The sequence below is a fragment of the Scyliorhinus canicula genome, chromosome 3 (assembly GCF_902713615.1).
Source record: "Scyliorhinus canicula chromosome 3, sScyCan1.1, whole genome shotgun sequence".
Lineage (NCBI taxonomy): Eukaryota > Metazoa > Chordata > Chondrichthyes > Carcharhiniformes > Scyliorhinidae > Scyliorhinus > Scyliorhinus canicula.
Genome location: NC_052148.1, coordinates 200,652,085 through 200,672,313, shown reverse-complemented (window position 1 = coordinate 200,672,313; position 20,229 = coordinate 200,652,085). Strand labels below are relative to the sequence as shown.

Sequence of the window (20,229 nt, the reverse complement as noted above, 5' to 3'; positions counted from 1 at the left end):
AAAAGATCTAGAGGGAGATGTTTTTACAGAGTTGTTGGGATTTGGAGTGGATGTGTTGTGAGAGCTTACAGTAAGCTGCACCTAATTTTAAAATGGGCTATCAGAGGATGACTAGTTTAAGATGCTGTCAGGTTATTAGAATAATTCATACACTAATGGATGTGCATTATCTCTCGATCTAGAAAACAATGTTAAGAGGTTTGTTGGATGATTGCCAATTCACTTCCAAAGTGCCATGAGGTTGCTTCTCTGTGAACACCTAGTGAAATGTAGGCAAGTAGTATAAATCTTGTAGGCTCAGGTATGGTTTTAACATTTATAAGCAGGTTAAACCACCACCAGCCAGCTCTCCCCATCAAAGAGGAAAGCAGCTTAAGGTCATCTGGGACTATGGTGACTTTTGCTTTTACCTTTGCCGTTCACATTTAAAATATGTTTTGTTGCTGAGAGCTGTGGATATTGAGCATTCTATTGTTTAATGAATTCACACAAAATATACAATTTATATTTAAAGTCCTTTATCTATTGACTCTTTATTAAAGTCATGGCATAGCACGGTGGTTAGCACTGCTGCCTCACAGTGCTCGGGACCTGGGTTCGATTCTGACCATGGGCGACTGTGTGGAGTTTGCACATTCTCCCCGTGTCTGCATGGTTGCCTCCGGATGCTCCGGTTTCCTCCCACAGTCCAAAGAGTGCAGGTTAGGTGAATTAGCTATGCTAAATCGCCCCTTTGTGTCCAAAACGGTTGCGTGAGGTTGTGGGATATGGCGGGGGAGTGGGCCTGAGTGGGGTGCTCCTTCGGAGGGTTGGTGCAGGCTCGATGGGCTGAACGGCCTCCTTCTGCACTATAGGGATTCCATGATTTATTTATCTCTTGGATATACTGGTTAACCTTTCATATTATTAACCGCAGATAGAGCTTTCTTACAATATTTTTAAAATGTGCTGTATTTCTCCTACTCCCATACTGTTACCTCTGGTGGCCCCCAAGGATCAATCCTTGGCACCCACTTATTTCTCATCTACATGCTGCTTCTTGGCAACATCATCCGAAGGCAGGGTTTTAAGTTTTCATATTCCTCCATGGTTGGGCCCAATCGCATCTCTAATCTCTTTCAACCCCACAACCCTCCAAGATACCTGCCTCTAATTATGTTCTGTATTCCTAGTCATAATTTCTTACCATTGGTGGCTGTGCTTGAATTGCCTCCCTGTGGCTCTCTACTTTTCTTTTCTCCTTTGACACACCTCTTAATAGCTACCGCTTTGACCAAGCTATCAGTCATCTGACCAATCTCCTGATGTGGTTCGGGGTTGTACTTCGTTTCATAATACCCCTGTGAAGTACCTCAGGATGTTTAATTACATTAAAGGCGCTACATAAATATAAGTGGTTGTTATATCCCCCTTTCTGTCCAGCTTCCCGTGTGACTCACCAACTGTGCCTGAGAAAACAAGCAAATTATATTATCAAACCTCTTTCAAAGCAACTGTGTATCTGAGCATCAGGATATGGAGCTCCAGTGAAGAGGAAGTGGGAGGAAGAGTTGGGAGAGGAGCTGGAAGTTGGGTTATGGGAGGAGGCCCTGAGGAGAGTCAATGCATCCTCATCGTGTGCCAGATTTAGCCTGATCCAATTCAAGGTGGTCCACAGGGCTCATATGACTGTGGCTCGAATGAGCAGTTTTTTTGAGGTGGTGGAGGACAGGTGTGGGCGGTGTAGGGGAAGTCCTACGAATCATCTGCATATGTTCTGGGCGTGTCTGAGGCTGAGGGGCTTTTGGCAGGGATTCGCGGATGTCATGTCAGAGGTTCTGGAGGGGAGGTGACTCCGAGTCCAGAGGTGGCAATATTTGGAGCGCGGAAGATCCGGGAACCCAGTGGGGGAGAGGGGCAGACATTTTGGCCTTTGCCTCCCTGCTGACCCGGAGACGGATTCTATTGAGATGGAGGGACTCGGAGCCTGCAAAGTCAGGGTTTGGGTTAGTGACATGGCAGGGTTCCTTAGGTTGTTGCTAGTGGCACATAAAGAGATTAGAATCTCTCCACAGATGCTGTCAGACCTGCTGCGATTTTCCAGTACCTTCTGCTTTTATCTATCTACTTCTTTTAAGCATTTAAATATGCACTGTAAATTTTGAATGAAGGACTGACAACATAAATGTAAAATTAAAGAGCTTCAGGAGAGTCACAGATTAGTGGATGCTGGTGAAGCTGTGGTGGAGATTGTGGTTTTCTTTTTAATACCAAAAAAAGTTAAAGGCCAACAACCTTGTTTCTCAGAGAGAAAGCTAACAAAGTAACTCGGGGAGAAATTATTAGACGATGTGGGAGAGAAGGTGGCATGGTAGCACAATGGTTAGCACAGTTGCTTCACAGCTCCAGGTCCCAGATTCGATTCCCGGCTTGGGTCACTTATGTGTGCAGAGTCTGCACGTTCTTCCCGTGTCAGCATGGGGTTCCTCCGGTTGCTCTAGTTTCCTCCCAGTCCAAAGATGTGCCGGTTAGATGGATTGGCCACGCTAGATTGCCCTTAGTGTTTAAAAAGGTTAAGTGGGGTTACTGGGTTACGGGGATAGGGTGGAGGTGTGAGCTTAGGTAGGGTGCTCTTTCCAAGGGCAGGTGCAGACTCGATGGGCTGAATGGCCTCCTTCTGCACTGTAAATTCTATGTCTATGTAAGTCTGAGGAAGTTGAGAAATTTCATAATTTTGACTTGTTGAGAAAGAATAAGAGTGAGATAATTGATAATCATGAAGTTTCCAGCATGTGGGTCAGCCTTGTGTCTGTAACCTCTGGACTATTACAATGCAATTACTTGGCTGGTCTCCCACTTACTACCCTCTGTGAACTGGGGATTATCCAAAATTCTGCTGCCCTTGTCTGAACTAACTAGTTCTCCGATCACTCCAAACTTTCTTGTCCTTTACTGGCTCCAAGTCAAGCAATGTCTTGAGTTTAGAATTTTCATCCTTGTCTCTCTCCCTCTGTCATCTCCCCCAATCCCACAAATCCCAAACACTGGGATTTGTAGGGAGTAGGGAGGCTGTTGGTTGATTCAATTCCAGGCATATGACACCATACACTTCCAGAGGGATTTGTAACCTTTTTAATTGCAGTTGCAGAGGGTGTTATCAATAATAAGCATCAAGCAGAGCTTCCAGAGAGAATGAACATCATGCAATAAAACTAGGCACATCACAGCATCCAATCTGCCTCCTCAATCCATACCCTCTCCCTCCCAATGGTTCACACTTCTGCCTTGACACTCCCCTCAATTGTAACATTTTGTGCTTTCTCAATGTGATGAGACGCGGAGGAATTTCCAGCGATGATTATTTGGGGGGGGGGGGGGGTTTGACAGTGATGATTAATTTTCTTGGGGGGTGGGGGGTGACGGTGATGCTTATTGGGGTGGGGGAGGAGTTTGCTGACAATGAATATTCCGAGTGTTGCTGGCATTGAAGGGGGGGGGGGGGGGGGGGGGAGAATTTGCCGGCGATGAATATTGGGGAGGGGGGGGGGGGTGTTGGCCCGCCACTTTGTGATTTTATGTTGAAAGGGATTACTTCCTCGTTTCGTTTGCAAAAAACACTTGGGGGGGGGGGGGGGGGGGGGGGGTCGGTCACAAACCGGAAGCGATCTTGGGAGATGTAGTTCCGTGCGGAGGACAATTCGAGAGGGCTGAGAACTACAATTCCCATCATCCTCCAACCCCTGCGCCCGGCCGCCCACAGCCTCAGTGAGGCATCATGGCGCCGCCGTTAAGGGCTGTGTGCGCGTGGTGTGGGAGTGCGCCGGTGAATGGAACACTCAACCGTTTAACTTTCCTCAGGGGGAGCTCGCGCTGGGCAGCAAGGGACGGCAGCAGCAAAAGGTGACACATGTCAACAGGGTATGGGTAAAAATGGTGGCGTGGATGCATTAAAAGCGACTGATGTTTTGTCCTGATGCACTCCCATTAGCAAGGTCAAGAGTCGGGTTCATGGGGCGATGTCGCATCTCAGATTGACCTCATGTCATCACATTAATACCGACAATGTGATCTTGTGTTGCATAACCACAACGACACAACATTGCTTAATTATCTAGCACAAATATTTGCGTTTTGAATGTTTCGAATCTGGTATTATTGTTTAAAAGTATCATCTGCAATGCCTGACGGGCTGCATTCGTATTGAAAAGGTTTAATCTGTGTTTGATTCGCATCGCTGCCTGTTGGGCAAACCAATTTGCAGCTGTTTACAAACACCTTCAAGCAAAATGATGCCCCTTTAAAAATGTCAAGCAAACCAATTTACAAGGTTTACGGAATTTTGTTGTTGAGTGAAGTAATTCGATTAGTGCGTGTAATTAGATCAATGTTCACAGCTGTTTGCACATTTTAATTTTTAGAATTTTTCAACTTTTCACTGGCATTTATTGTACTATTGTACAGATGGTGGGAAGCATATATTCTGGGTATGAAATGCTGAATAATGCCCAATAAATATCAACATCATAATAAACAAAGTACATTTATCCTCACTAAGGAATTATAATTAAAAAACATTTTTTGTTCAGGCATTTTCATAAAAACAAACCAAAGCAGAAGCAAAATCGTACAACATTATAAATAGCCGTGCACTGCTCCCCACCATCCATTTCCTGACCATGGCAATGTTCACCGCCCAGTAGTAGTTCATTATATTCGGGAATGCCAACCCCTGTCACCCCTGCTCCAAAACAGTCGTCCTGACCTGTGGGGTCTTCCCTGCCCACACAAACCAGAGATCAGCGCATTGGCCTTTTTAAAGAACGATTTCAGGACAAAGATTGGGAGATTCTGAAATACGAATAGGAACCGTGTCTGCACCTGTCCTGCCAGTGACGATGGGAGCAAATCCCACCTTTTAAAGTCCTACCTCTTAAAGTCCCCTTCATCTGTTCCACCAACCAACCAAGTTAAATTCAACTTGTGCAACTGTGCTCCAACCCCACGTCACCTGAATATCCATGTTTTAAAGCTCGCCCCCACTACCTTAAACGGTAGCTCCTCTCCTGTCCTCTGGCCTCAATCGGGAACACCTTGCGCTTTTCCATGCTTAACGTGTACCTGGAGAATCGGCTATAATCTTCCAAATTCCCCATAATGAGCCCAATGCCACCGAATGGATCTGAAATATACAACAACAGGTCGTCCGCATACAGTGAAACCCTGTGCTCGGCGACCCCCCCCCCCCCCCTGCACAATCCCTCCACTCTCTTGCACTCTAAGCGCTATTGCCAGTGGCTCTATTGCCAAGGCAAAGAGCAATGGGGAGAATGGGCACCCCCGCATCGTCCCCTGATGCAGCCCAGAATACCCCCGACTCAATCAGTTAGTTCACACGCTTGCCCCGTACAGCAGCCGAAGCCAGTCCACAAACCCCTGTCCGAACTCAAACCACCCCAGCACCTCCCACAGATATTTCCACTCCGCTTTCATGAACCCTGTTTGGTCCTCGCCTGTCACCCCCAGGATGCAGTCCTCAATTTGCAAAGCCAGTATCTTCGCCAGCAACTTGGCTTGTACATTCAATAGCGATATCAGGCGGTATGACCCACACTGCTCCGGATCCTTGTTCTTTTTCAATATCCGAGAGGTGGATGCCTGCGATAGTGCAGGGGGGTATTCCCCGCTCTCCCTAGCTCCTTCACCACTACCGACACCTTCCTCGACCTCAGGAAGGGGCAGCACGATAGCACAAGTGGATAGCACTGTGGCTTCACAGCGTCAGGGTCCCAGGTTTGATTCCCTGCTGGGTCACTGTCTGTGCGGAGTCTGCACGTTCCCCCCCATGTCTCTGTGGGTTCCCTCCCACAGTCCAAAGACATGCAGGTTAGGTGGACTGTCCATGCTAAATTGCCCTTAGTGTCCAAAAAGGTTAGATGGGGTTATTGGATTTCAGGGATCGGGTGGAAGTGAGGCCTTAAATGGGTCAGTGCAGACTCGATGGGCTGAATGGCCTCCTTCTGCACTGTATGTTCTATGTTCAGGCTCGACCAGTCCAAACTCGGCTCCATAACTGTATTAAAACTCCCGACCATGATCAACCGATGCAAGTCCAGGTCAGGAATCTTCCCTAGCACCTGCCTCATGAAATCTACATCATCCCAATTTGGAGCATAAACATTTACCAGGACCACTGGCATCCCCTCCAGCTTCCCACTCACCATGACGAACCATCCCCACGCCCGAATCTGCCACAATGTTCCCCACCTCAAAAACCACCCGCTTATTCACCAGCATCGCCACCCCCCTCGTTTTCATATCCAGTCCTGAGTGGAACACCTGCCCCACCCATCCTTTTCTTAATCTTGTTTGATCCCCTATCTTTAAGTGTGTCTCCTGCAAAAAGTCCACGTCCGCCTTCAGACTCCTCAGGTGCGCGAACCACGTGACCTTTTGATCAGCACATTCAATCCCCTCATTTCCACGTGACCAGCCTCCCCTGCTGATCAACCATATCCCTTTTTGGGACAGCCCGTGTGACGCGACCCTCCAGGCCCACCCCCGGATGTCCACCGTCATCGATCCTTTTCCAACTGCACCACATCAACCGCACCCTTGTCAGCAACCCTTTCTTCCCTCTCTTCCACCCCCCCCCAAAGCCCCTTTCCTAAAGAAAACAACAGCTTCATCCCCCTCCCCTACATCTACCGCCTGACCACCCCCCACTGCACGCCCGTTAACTAGCTCGCCCGGCTAAAATGGTGGCCCCCATTCAAGGCCTCCAACCCCGCTACCCTGTCGAATTCTCCCCACCCCCAGTACACACTCCCAAAAAGCAGCAAAAGATGCACTCACTCTTGATGTTCCCCCGTGAAAACCCCTGCCATGAAAAGAAACACTTTGTGTGCAGCACGGTGGCACAGTGGTTAGCATTGCTGCCTACGGCCACGCTAAATTGCCCCTTAATTGGAAAAAATAATTGGGTACTCTAAATTGAAAAAAAAATGAAAAGAAACACTTCAAAGGGAAAAGTTTTCCGGGAACAAACAAAGGAACACTCAACAACCTCCTCAAAAGTTCGGTGTCTTCCTTCTCCTGCCAATCCATTGTCCCTCATTAACCCCATTGCCTCCTTTGGTTTGCCAAAATAATACTCGCGCTTCTGGAAAGTCACCCAGAGGCAAGCCGGGTACAGCAACCTAAATTTCACCCCCTTCTTAAAGAGGGCTGCCTTTGTCAGTTATGCACCCAAGTCCTGATACACCCGTAGCTCGTTACCTTCCCAGGTACACTTCCTCGTCTGTCTCGCCCACCGAAGGATCTTCTCCTTATCCAGAAAGCGGTGCAACTGCACCACCATCACCCTTGGCGGCTCGCCCGCTTGCGGCCTGCTCATCAGTGCCCTCTGCACTCGGTCGACATCCAGGGGCTGGTCAAAGGCTCCCTACCCCATCAGTTGCTTCAACATTTTAGCCACATACGTGCCAGCCTCCGCACCTTTGATACCTTCAGCATCCATATGATCCTCAAATGTTTTTCTTCGGGAGTGGTTCTCCAGATCCTCCACCTTTCCTTCAGCCTCTTTGGGTCTCCCGCTTCACCTTCACCTCGGCCACTAACGAGGCCAGCTGCTCCTTGCGCTCTTCCACCACCTCCTTCACTTTCCGGATCACCCAGCCCTGGGACTCCAGCCTCTGCTCCATGCCCTTGATCCCTGTTTTGATTGGCTTTACCACTTTGACCAGGTCTTCCAGGGCCTCCTTCCACTGCTGACTGAACATAGCGTTCAAAAACTCCACTAGCTGCTCCGTTGACCACTGCATGGGCAGAACAGCCTCCTTGCCCTCTACCATCTTATCCTGTGGCGCACCACGAAGACTCTCCTGTTCCAGCAGCTCTTTTCTTCTCAACCCGCTCCTATTTCGTGGATCCTTCCACCAGCCACACTAGAGGAGTTGCACCCTCTACAGGTATTCCTACACCTCTTTCCATCAAAAACATCTCTCTTCGGATGGGGAAAAGACCAAAAATATTTCCTTGAGCGGGAGCCACCAAATGTGCATCCACTCACTCCACGGCCACCACCGGAACGTCTCACGGGGATTTATTATTGCAAGGATCCAAGATAACTTCTCAACCCACCTATACATTCCAGACTGTGGGAAGTGCCCAACACCCTTAACGAACTTTAAAAGGGGTGAGGGAGGACAAAGCCTGATAGGTGGCCGGGTGGGCGTGCAATGTTGACAGTGGTAGCCCCAGCTCGGAGCTCCACTCTGGTTTTCATTCTTGGCGCGATGCTTGGCCCGTCTCCTGCCCCCAATCGGCAGTATGTGATCTGCGGCTCCATGGTCAAGCTGCTCAATGGCAGGCACGTCGTCCGCTTGCACTCCACAACGTGAAGTACAAGTCGGAAAATGATCAGCAGTCTATGACTGGGGTGGATGCATCTGACGGCAGTAACAGCTACTGGACAGTGAAAGGGAAGCCGGCCCAGGTTTTTCAGTCGGGAATACTGATCGAACGAGGCCAGTCAGTACGACTGACACATGTCAACACTGGAAGAAACCCACGCAGTCATCGCTTTGTGTCACCACTCTCTCGCAATCAGGAAGTAAGTGCTTTGGTGGGAATGGAGAAGGAGATGACTTTTTAAATTTAGAGTAAACAATTATTTTTTTCCCATTAAGGGGCAATTTAGTGTGGCCAATCTGCCTGCCCTGCACATCTTTTGGATTGTTGGGGGGAGACCCACACAGTCACGGGAATGAGGAGATGACTTAAATGTTTGGATAGTGCAATACAGTGGAATCAGTAAGAAATATCGTGACATTGTGTGTGTTTGACAAGTTACTTCTAAAGTCATAGTTTGTACTATTTTCTATACTTGTTTAAACTTTTAAAGAAATGGGAAAATGTTTAAACCAGAGTTTGTGTGTACATGTAAGGATGCATATGTTCAACTGAAATTGCTTTAATTTTCAGTAGTAAAAAATGATAAACTTGGAAAAATCAGAGGCTCCGTTTCTGGGATTATGTCCCCACGCCGTTGTGAAAACTGTGGTCTTTTAGGGCAGGAAAAGTGGCGTCAAAAGGCCACAGATTCATAGCCTTGCAGGGGACTAGCAGGCAGCTGTCATGGAGCTCACAGCTCCATCTGCCAATATGCCCCCCCCCCGGCGTTGTGGTGCGGAACATGCAGCCCAGGTATCGGAAATAAAGTTTCAAAGTAAAAATAAAGAATGCTGTCTGCAACCGGCTTTTAAGTTGAGACTGCCAGCAGTTAGTATCCAAATGACAAAGTCTTCCTGCCAGAAGAGATGGTGGAAAGAAGACCACATGGCCAGCACATACACTGACGGTCCGTCCGTGCTTTGGGTGGAAATTTATGGAGGAGCGATCCCTCAATTTTGTAGCTGCCAGCAAGCAAGCAACAGGACTGTGTGAAGAATTGAAGATGGATTATTTTGTAATAGGAAGAGAGGGCCAGAAACACAAACAGGCCAGCATTGCACAACTGAATCTGCTGGAGAGAACTGTCCATGGCAGACAAAGCAGTGCTGGCGTTAGCTGTATACCGAGCTCCAGGGTCTGTGGTGAACAACCCATTGAGAAGAAACTGAAATCAAGAACAAAGCAATATAAAGATGATTTCTTGAGGTATAGCTTTAATTGTGCCAATGCAAATCAGGATGGAAAGCCCATGTGTGTTATTTACGGGGAAGTTCTGGCAAAGGAATGTTGAAAGACGTCAAATATTCAAAGGCATTTGAAGACTAAACATGGCATGTTCAAAGACAACCTCATGATTTTTTTCAAAAGATGCAGCGAGAACATAAATCGTCAGCTGAAGTCCTTAGCAGAAATGTAACATTGAACAACAAAACAAGTGGGATCATGAGGACCAAGCAGGCTCGTCTGTCGTTTTAATGGTAAGCAATACTGGTGTGTCGTGAAGGTCAGCCAGTTGGTAAAAGTGGGACCCAAGAAAAAAAGGTTTGAAAAACACTGCATTACCAGATTCCAGTAGCTGATACTCTTTCCCCTACTCTGAATGGGTTCTTGACAGACCTGTCACTGGGAGCTGGCAATCTTCCCACCTAGTTTCAGAAACCTAGAAAATAGGAGTAGGCTATTCTGCCCTTAGAGCTTGCTCTGCCATTCAATATGATCATGGCTGAACCTCACGCGCAACACCATACTCCTACACTCTCCCCATACTCCTTGATCTTTTAAGAGGAGAGAAATCTGTATATTTCCTTCTTTTCTCCTAACATGGTCTCTTTTTAGCTGTTTTTTGTACTATTGGAGCGGTTAGATTTTCTTGTCAGAGCAGACTGAAGTGGAGTCAGTATCCATGGTTGTGGATAGGGTATGAGGGGGGCCTTGGGTATTCTTTTACGGTGGTTTCTGCAAATTGGTTTGGATGTGCCCTCCCTGGAGGTCTCGTTTGGGTGAGCGAGGTGTTGGTCTTGATTCTGGTCTGACCTGGTGGAATGGTGGGAGTGGGTGTCTTGCCCGTTCTTCTCCTCCGACTGGGCTGGAGTGTTATCCTTCCACCCGTTGTAATAGTGGTGCCTCGCCTCGCGTGGGGTTGGATAGGTGCAGGCACGGCAGAATATGGGTTTGTGAGTGTGTGTGAAGTGCTGGGGACATAATTTCCTCTGCTTTGTTTTAGGACGGTGCTCGCTATGGTCGATATTCTGTTGTCTACGGGGATTGGGGATACATCTCTGGGGGCACCTTTGCGGGGCTGCATCTGGTAGGACTGGGTTTGACCCCACTGGTTTGTGGGGACTTTGGGTAGGCTGAGTGGTGGAGTGCTGTTTCCCTGTTATCTGAATGATTAGTTTTGATGGTGCCTGCAGTTCATTTCTTCTCCTCTGGGATACCTCGGAGGCAGAGTCCTCCGCTGCATTTCTCACTTTGCCGTTGCCTTTCCCCTGAGCTACTTGGAAGTGAAGTTTAATCCTGGCCATGTTGAGGCTGGCTGGGTTTTGGGCTGTTTAGGAGTGGGTCTGCTTTGCGTGTTTTATTTACGGATGTGTTGGTTTTTCTCCTGGACGGTCCAGCTTGGTGGGTTTCCTGGTTCTGGAGGAGGGGGATCAGCCCTCTCTATCAGGCTTTTCGAGGGTGTCTTGACTGCCTTCCTCCCCTGGGCAGGGCACCCCCACTTTAACTGGGACAGGAGTGATTATCCTACGTTTTGGGCCTCGTGGGTATCATATTGTTCCTCTTGGGGGCATGCTGTCGGCTTGTCGGTCGAGTGGTCTATTCCCCTTCGGTTGATGGTTCCTTCATGAGTCCCAGGATGAGTCAGGATCTGGGCTTGTTCCTGAGATCTTACTATCTTGTAGCCATTTTGTCTCCTATTCTTCTCTGGGAGACCTTGGCAACTTGTGCTTGTTGTTGGTCGTCTCTTTATAATTTTCTGGCTATGTGATATTGTTTTTTTTCTGGACCTGGGTGGGGGTTGTGGGTATGTATGTAACTTCCCCTTGGAACTGGGGTTCTCGTGGGCTTTCTTTTGTGGTGCTAGGTATGTCGTATCCGTTCTTGGCTGGATGCAAGAGAGACGACTATGCTGGGTTGCTGATGCCTGTGGTGCTCCTGGAGCTGAGGGGTTTTTTTGTGTTTGAGTGCATCCGATCTAGCTGCGAGTAATGCTGCATGCAAGGATATGCACCGTCCTGTCACATTTTTATAACTTTATCTGGTTCTTCTTTTGGCGATGTCGTGGGAATATTCGGTTTTGCCCAATGATTGGACCAAGCCAGTTAGAATCAGAGAATCCTTATTGGGAGCAGCAATCTCTCCAACAGCGTGTACTTGGGTAGCTGGGGGAACAGCTTTCGTGCCAAATCCCACACCTGCCAGGACCTAAACTCTCCCCCCCTCGGTAACCCCCCCCCAGCATAAACCTGTGGTTCCACAACACTGACTTTTGGTCCAATTTAAAGTACCTCCTCAGTTGATTCCAAATCTTAATAGCCGTCTCCACCATCAGACTCCTCCAGGGTTGCCCCCACCCGACTGCATTCACCAGGAACACCTTGCTCTTCTCTACGTTCCACTTATACCGGAAAAAGCCCCAAATTTCTCCAACACGCCCATAATTATGCCCATACTCTCCCAACGGTCCGACACAAATGGCAAGAGGTCACCCACAAACAGTGATATACAATGCTCCCTACCACCCCCTTCACAGCAAGGGTCCCAGGTTCGATTCCCGGCTTGGGGTCACTGTCTGTGCGGAGTTTGCACATTCTCCCCGTGTCTGCGTGGGTTTCCTCCGGGTGCTCCGATTTCTTCCCAGAAGTCCCGAAAGACGTGCTTGTTAGGTGAATTGGACATTCTGAATTCTCCCTCAGTGTAACTGAACCGGCGCCGCCGGAGTATGGTGACTCGGGGCTTTTCACAGTAACTTCATTGCGGTGTTAATATAAGCCTACTTGTGACAATAAAGATTATTATTATCCTACTAATACACTCCATCACCTCCCTTAACCCTAATGGCTCCTCCAATGCCTGCCTCATCCCCCTCCTCCAACTCTGGGAACTCCAATCCACCTCAAAACTGCCCCATATCCTCTGCCTCCCTCACCGGCACAGCCCTATACAACCCATCGAAGAAAGCCTTCAACACCTCATTTATCCTCTCCGGCTCGTGGCGCCACTTCCCCCTTCTCCGCCCTCACCTGCAAAATTTCCCTGGACGTTGCCGACGCCGCAACTGGTGGACGAACATACGCCTTCTCCCCATACTCATACTGCACTCTCTACCACCTTGCCTCTTGTGAACCTGTCAAACTGCCCCGCAACTTCTTCCTCTCTGCCAATAGCTACCTCATGAGGGCGGCCGAGTATCTTCTGTCCACCTCAACTATCTCTTCCAATCTCATCCTATCCCGATGGGCCTTGGATGAAATAATATACCCTTGGACCACCGCTTTGAAGACCTCCTAAAATGTAGCTGCTGACACCTCACCATTTTGGTTGAGCTCCACATTATTCTTATCTTTCCACAAAACACCTATCAGCCAAAAGTCCCAAATCCAACCTCCCCCCCAGCCTCTGTACCTGTCCAAAACAAAGCCTCATATCTAACCAGTGCGGCGCATGGCTTGAGAGCACAATTTCTGCATATGCTACGATCCCCATCACACCGCCCAGCTCACCACGATAAACCTGGAATGCACCCTGAAGGGAACTGGCTATTTCTGATAGATAAAAGGGTAATTGATTTAGCCATTTTAATGGAAATACTAAAGCCCAGTTTAAAATCCATTTTAAAATGGATTTCATCATATAACTTCAAGCATAACGTAGATTACAAATACACACAGCGTGCAGAATTTGCAGTGGCAAAGCACAAAATTTGAAACATCTAAAAAAGCTAGCTAAAGCTTATGCAACATTATACTGAAGGTCAATTTTTTTTTTTTAAATAATTTTTATTGGAATTTTTTACAGAAAATATAAAAATATAACAACAAGTCTAGCAACAAGCAGTAATATGCAACTAACAGCCCCATAACACCCACAATTCCCCCCATACCGTAACATCACATGTATCACACTCCCCCAACCCCCCCGCAACAAGAGAACTTAACCATAAATTAAAATTAAATAAATCAAATTTAAATAAAATAAGCAAACATAATCAACGTCAATGCTTCACAGCTCCAGGGTCCCAGGTTCGATTCCCGGCTGGGTCACTGTCTGTGTGGAGTCTGCACGTCCTCCCCGTGTGTGCGTGGGTTTCCTCCGGGTGCTCCGGTTTCCTCCCACAGTCCAAAGATGTGCAGGTTAGGTGGATTGGCCATGCTAAATTGCCCGTAGTGTCCTAAAAAGTAAGGTTAAGGGGGGGGGGGGGGGGGGGGGGGGGGGGGGTTGTTGGGTTACGGGTATAGGGTGGATACGTGGGTTTGAGTAGGGTGATCATTGCTCGGCACAACATCGAGGGCCGAAGGGCCTGTTCTGTGCTGTACTGTTCTATGTCCCCCAACTCCCCGGGTTGCTGCTGCTACTGTCCCAGTACCCTAACGTTGAGCCAGAAAGTCGAGGAAAGGTTGCCACCGTTTAAAGAACCCGATCCTCTCAGGGCGAATTTAACCTTCTCAAGCTTAATGATGCCCGCCATGTCATTGATCCAGGTCTCCACGCTTGGGGGCCTCGCGTCCTTCCACTGTAGCAAAATCCTTCGCCGGACTACTAGGGACGCAAAGGCCAGCAAAACCGGCCTCTTTCGCCTCCTGCACTCCCGGCTCTACCCCAACCCCAAAGATCGCGAGTCCCCATCCTGGCTTGACCCTGGATCCCACCACCGTCCTCACCACCCCCTTCCAGAACTCCTCCAATGCCGGGCATGCCCAGAACATATGGGCATGGTTCGCTGGACTCCCCGAGCACCTGACACACCTGTCTTCACCCCCAAAGAACCTACTCATCCTCGTCCCAGTCATGTGGGCCCTATGCAGCACCTTGAATTGGATGAGGCTAAGCCGTGCACACGAGGAAGAATTTACCCTCTCCAGGGCATCAGCCCAAGTCCCGTCTTCGATCAGTTCCCCCACCCACTTCGTTTTCAGCTCCTCTACTGACGCCTCTTCCACCTCCTGCATAAGCTTGTAGATATCGGATATCTTCCCCTCCCCGACCCAGACCCCCGAGAGCACCCTGTCACTCACCCCCTTCGCGGGGAGCGCAGGGAATCCCTCCACCTGCCGTCTAGCAAAATGTCTTTACCTGCAGATATCTAAACATGTTTCCCGGCGGGAGCCCAAATTTCTCCTCCAACTCCCCCAGGCTCGCAAACCTTCCGTCGATAAACAGGTCCCTCAGCTGTCTAATGCCCACTCTATACCATACCCGAAATCCCCCATCCATGTTCCCCGGGACGAACCTATGGTTCCCCCTTAACGGAGCCTCCATCGAGCCCCCCACTTCTCCCCTATGTCGCCTCCACTGCCCCCAAATCTTGAGGGTAGCCGCCACCACCGGACTCGTGGTATACCTTGTGGGAGGGAGCGGCCACGGCGCCGTTACCAGGGCCCCCAGGCTTGTATCCCCACAGGACGCGCTCTCCGTCCGTTTCCATGCTGCCCCCTCCCCCTCCATCACCCACTTGCGCACCATCGACACGTTGGCCGCCCAGTAGTACCCCGAGAGGTTGGGCAACGCCAGCCCCCCCCTCATCTCTACTCCGCTCCAAGAAGACCCTCTTCACCCTCGGGGTGCCATGCGCCCAAACAAATCCCATGATGCTGCTGGTCACCCTTTTAAAAAAGGCCCTAGGGATAAAGATGGGCAAGCACTGGAAGAGGAACAAGAACCTCGGGAGAACCGTCATTTTGACGGATTGCCCTCTGTCCGCCAGCGATAGCGGCACCATGTCCCACCTTTTAAATTCCTCCTCCATCTGTTCCACTAGTCTGGTGAAGTTAAGCTTATGAAGAGCCCCCCAACTCCTGGCCACCTGCACCCCCAGGTACCTGAAACTCTTCACTGCCCTCCTGAAGGGGAGCCTCCCAATTCCCTCCTCCTGATCTCCCGGGTGCACTACAAATACCTCGCTCTTTCCTAAGTTCAGCTTATAGCCCGAGAAGCCCCCAAATTCCGCTAACAGCTCCATCACCCCCGGCATTCCCCTCTCTGGGTCCGCCACATATAACAGCAGGTCGTCCGCATACAGCGATACCTGGTGCTCCTCCCCACCCCGCGCCTGACCCCTCCACTTCCCTGACTCCCTCAACGCCATGGCCAGCGGTTCAATCGCCAGTGCAAAGAGCAGTGGGGGACAGTACTGAAGGTCAAATTGACATCATAGTTCATATGAGCTCTGCCATTGTTCAAATGAATGGAATCGCAGAGTTCAGCACATACCAGTTTTTAATAAGAGCAGAGTTTGCATTACAACACACATTTAAGAATTCCACATGCAGCATTTATATTAATTTTAAAAGTTCAACAAGATAATGTTGCACATGGATGATTGACAACTAACCATCCAACCAAATGCATTTGAGACCCATCCAAGCCAGTCAGCATATTGCAGAGGTAGGGACAGATGGAGTCAGACTGATAACATTCTCTTTAAAGATAAAGGTCCTGGATCACACTATACCTTTCATCTAACTACTCGCGATCCTTATTTCGTATTTTCATATTTCCACTCTAACTCTTGAAGTTCGCGCAAGCTGTTTTGCTTTGAGCAAAGAACCGTTACTGTATTTTTGAAAGTTAAATTTGTTGTAAACCATTAAGCCAATTATTTCTCTTAAAGTCTTTTGCTGGCAATGCTTTTGAGAACACTTGATTTGTAACCACAAGAAGATTTTAGCCTCTCAATTATAATCAATAGACGCAATAAAAGATTTTTATTTCGCATCCGAGAAGTGTAACTTAAATTCTACTGAGTTTTGAAGTGTATACGAGACTACACTTAAACCGCACGGTAGATTCCTACACACCCTATACACATGAGAGAAGAAGGAATACTCCCTTCTGGGTTCCTGAACCTCCACGGATCCACCATCCCCAATTTTTCTATGAACCCTCCCATCATCTTCGCCATTCTCGACTTTCCCATCGACCTGCGTCTCGACCTATCCAAGCTCCGCTCCATTACACAATTAAAATTCCCCCACAACCCCATGATCAACTGGTGAGACTCCAGGTCCAGAATCACTCCCGGTAACTTCTTTACAAAACCAGCATCATTCCAATTAGGTGCATACATGTTTACCAACACCCACCGCGCGTCCCCTCTAACACCCCACTCACTGTCACATACCTCCTCTGCCCCCCCCCCCCCCAAATTAACCTTGATTTATTTTTTGCTCAACAAAATGGCCATTCCCCTTTGACTTTGAATCAAACCCCAAGTGAAACACTTGTCCCACTCATCGCTTCCTCACCCTCATCTGATCTTTCACCCAGAGATGCGTCTCCTGCAAGAACATCACCTCCGGTGTCAAGCCCTTGGCACCTTGGCACCCAAGACCTCTTGACCGGCCCATTCAGCCCACGGAAATTCCATGTCACAATTCTCACCAGAGGCTTACGCCTTCACCCTCCTGTAGTGTCCGCCAGCACCACCCTTGGGCTCCGCCTCACCCATTCAGACTCTAAACCGGGCCCATCCAAGATGACCTCCTGCCCATCACCACACATTATTCATGCCTGCCACATTGTAGCCCCCCTCCCACCCGATTGCACTCCAGTTCACTTGCATTGCTCACTAGAGTGGCGACCCCCCCCCACAATCTACCATAACTTGTGCACCAGGCACACGATTACCATAAGTATTAAAGACATCAACGCATCCCAAAAGTACAATCATTACCAAAAAAAAGACACAAAAGACCTCGAGGGGGTCAGCAATTGCCCCCTTTTCACCAGTTTAACTCTTCCCTTTCCCCTCCCCAACCCCACATCAACATACAGGAACAAAAACAAAACCCAACTTTTGTGGACATAAGTCCTCCATCCAAAGTCACCATTCAGCTCTCCCCCAGCTTATGATCCCTGAGAAAGTAATTCACCTCCTCCGCCGTCCCAAAGTAATATTCCCAGCCATCGTAGGTTACCCAAAGTTCGGCCGAATACAACACCCCAATTAGAATCTGTCGCTGGTACATCACTGCCTTGGCCTTGTTGAACCCCACACGCATCCTGGCCAACTCTGCTCCAATGTCCTGATAAATGTGGATTCGATTTTCCTCCCATTCATAGACCCATTTGGCCCATCTCAGGATCTTTTCTTTGTCCAGAAACCTGTGCATCCGCACAATCACTGCCTGCAGCGGTACATCCTGAAAGAACTCTAATAAATTTAAACCTTTCACAAAACCATTTTGACTCACGTGGACCTATGGGCCTGTTCCACCTCTTAGGCCTTGTTCAATAACTTCACCAACCTGGCCAACATCCTAGCGATGCTGTTCGTAGCACTCGTTCCCTCCACTTCCTCCAACAGACCCATCAACCATGATTGAATGGTGGAGTGGACTCGATGGGCCGAATGGCCTTACTTCCGCTCCTATGTCTTATGGTCTTATAATCCGCAGGATCGCCACCTCCAAGACACAATATAGTCACTTTGGTCGGACACCACTTTCTGAATCGTCGCCCCCTGTGTTTCAAGACCGTTTCCGTTTCAGGGACCCGCAAAACAGTGCCACTACCCCTCAATCGCCTTTGACCAGTCGCTCTACATTTCCTTCCTTTGCTGCCAAAACCCCTCTTTAATGAAGCCCACCCAATTGCTCAGCAGCTTTCCCGTCAATGGCGCCGCTCCCCCCTCCGCCATTTTCTGAATTGGTACTGTGCCATGAGTCTCCTCCAACTCATTCGTGAGGTCTTTCAATATCTTCAGCCGTGTTTGATAGCCTACAAACATGTTCATCCAGGGGAGAACTTCTTCCCAAACGCTCTCCGCTGCACATTTCTGCCGAGTCTACCCAAAGCACGGGTTAAAAGGGCCAAAACCAACACCTTCAAGCAGGAGCCGCCCTGTGTGCGACCACTCACCCCATGGCCGCCACTGGAAGTCCTCTGAGGTCTGCCTGACTGGCCCCTGAGAAACTGTTCCACTTGCCTGCTTACCTGGCTTCTGTTGCTGTTCTGGGGAGCATACTGCAGTCCCAGGAGTGGTTGCATGCTTGGGAAAATGTTAGAACCCATTCTTAAGGAAGTAGTAGTACGACATTATGGTAGGGCAGAGTCAAAATGGTTTTGTGAAAGATTTTAATTTATTAGAGTTCTTTAAGGATGTAACAAGCAGAGTGGATAAAAGGAAGCCAGTACATGTGGTATATTCAGATTTCCAAAAGACATTTGACAAGGAGCCACAAAAAAGGTTACTACACAAGGTAAGCATCATGATGTTGGAGGTTGATATATTAAAGTGGACAGAGGTTTGGCTAACTAAGGGCATGATCTTCCGGCCATGCTGCTCCGGAAAAGCAGTTCAGCGTGACCATTGAAAGCCGGGAGACCCTTTTCCTGGGATCTACTTGGTAATTCGGGGACCTTGGGCGAGCGGCGTTTGGTATGGGTCCTCACAAACAGGGATCAGACGGAATGGCACTCGTGGGGGTCTGCAAGGGGATCGGAGGCCCCCAGCTGCATGCCCTTTGGGCAGGGTGGTATCCTGGCAGTGCCAGCCTGACATTTTTTGGGCGCGTGCGCAATCGGGCTGGTGGACCCTTCCGTAGTGTGTTTAGGCTGAGGGGGGGGGGGGGGGGGAGAAAGAAGAGGTTGCCGAATCTTTTGGGGGCCTCGGAGATCGGGACGCTATTAAAAATGGTGTCCCGATCTCTCGCTACAAATGGGAATTCCGGTGAGCAGAGTTACCAGCTGTACAAAATGGAACTATGTGCGGCCTTGGTCACGCGTTCCCCGTTCAGCCCCTTTATTATTTTTAAAAAATATTAAGTGCCCAATTTGTTTTTCCAATTAAGGGCCAATTACCTATTCGGCACATCTTTGGGTTTGTGGGAGTGAGATCCATACAGACATGGGGAGAGTGTACACACTCCACGGACAGTGACCCGGGGCTGCGATTGATCCCGGGTCCTAGGTGCCGTGAGGCAGCAGTGCTAACCACTACACCACCATACGCACTAGACCTCTTATTCCACAGGAGTCGCGTTGAATAGCCATGTGCTTCTTGGCACGCGGCTATTCTCGTACACTCACTTGGGAACTGTTCCATTTTGGGAAGATCTCAAGGGTCAGGATAAATGTATTTATTTTTCAGGCTGGCAAGTTGTTAATGAGTGGAGTGCTACAGGGACCAGTGCTGTGTCTTCCAACTATTTAAAATCTATTTTAATCATTTGAATTGAAGCCAAATTTGTTAATGATGTAAAGGTAGGAGAGCAAGTTATGAGGAGAATACAAAGAGTCTGCTAAGGCACATTAATAGGGAAATGGGAAGCGGAGTTGGGAGGGGGGATCAATTGGGGAGTATGGAGTGAGACACTGCGTAGGGTAAAGGGGTCCTCCTCTTGTGCAAGGATGAGCCTGATACAGTTTCAGGTGGTGCACAGGTTGCAAAAAATTGAGAAGATTCTGGACGGGAGTGTTCATGGTCTTCGCCAATATAGTGGAGGAGGAGGTGGACCCAGACATTTTGGTGGCGATATTTGGGGTTTCAGAGAAGCCAGAGCTCACGGAGAGGAGGAAGGCCGATGTCGTGGCCTTCACTTCTCCTGATTGCACGGTGGCGAATTTTGCTGGAGTGGC

General features: G+C 49.0%; 1 protein-coding gene across 3 annotated transcripts in view; it reads left to right on the top strand.

The window, feature by feature from the left end:
- Positions 1-20,229, top strand: part of gatb (glutamyl-tRNA(Gln) amidotransferase, subunit B) — a 254,894-nt gene that overhangs the window by 129,436 nt on the left and 105,229 nt on the right. Inside the window, exon 1 of one of the 3 annotated variants that reach the window (XM_038791993.1) lies at positions 3,723-3,879. The exons of 1 other annotated variant lie outside the window; for it this stretch is intronic. In XM_038791993.1, the coding sequence (XP_038647921.1) occupies positions 3,755-3,879 (125 nt within the window). In that variant the 5' untranslated portion in view covers positions 3,723-3,754. Of the gene's footprint in view, positions 1-3,722; positions 3,898-20,229 lie in introns of those variants that run through there. One more of the 3 variants, XM_038791994.1, reaches the window with a different exon arrangement.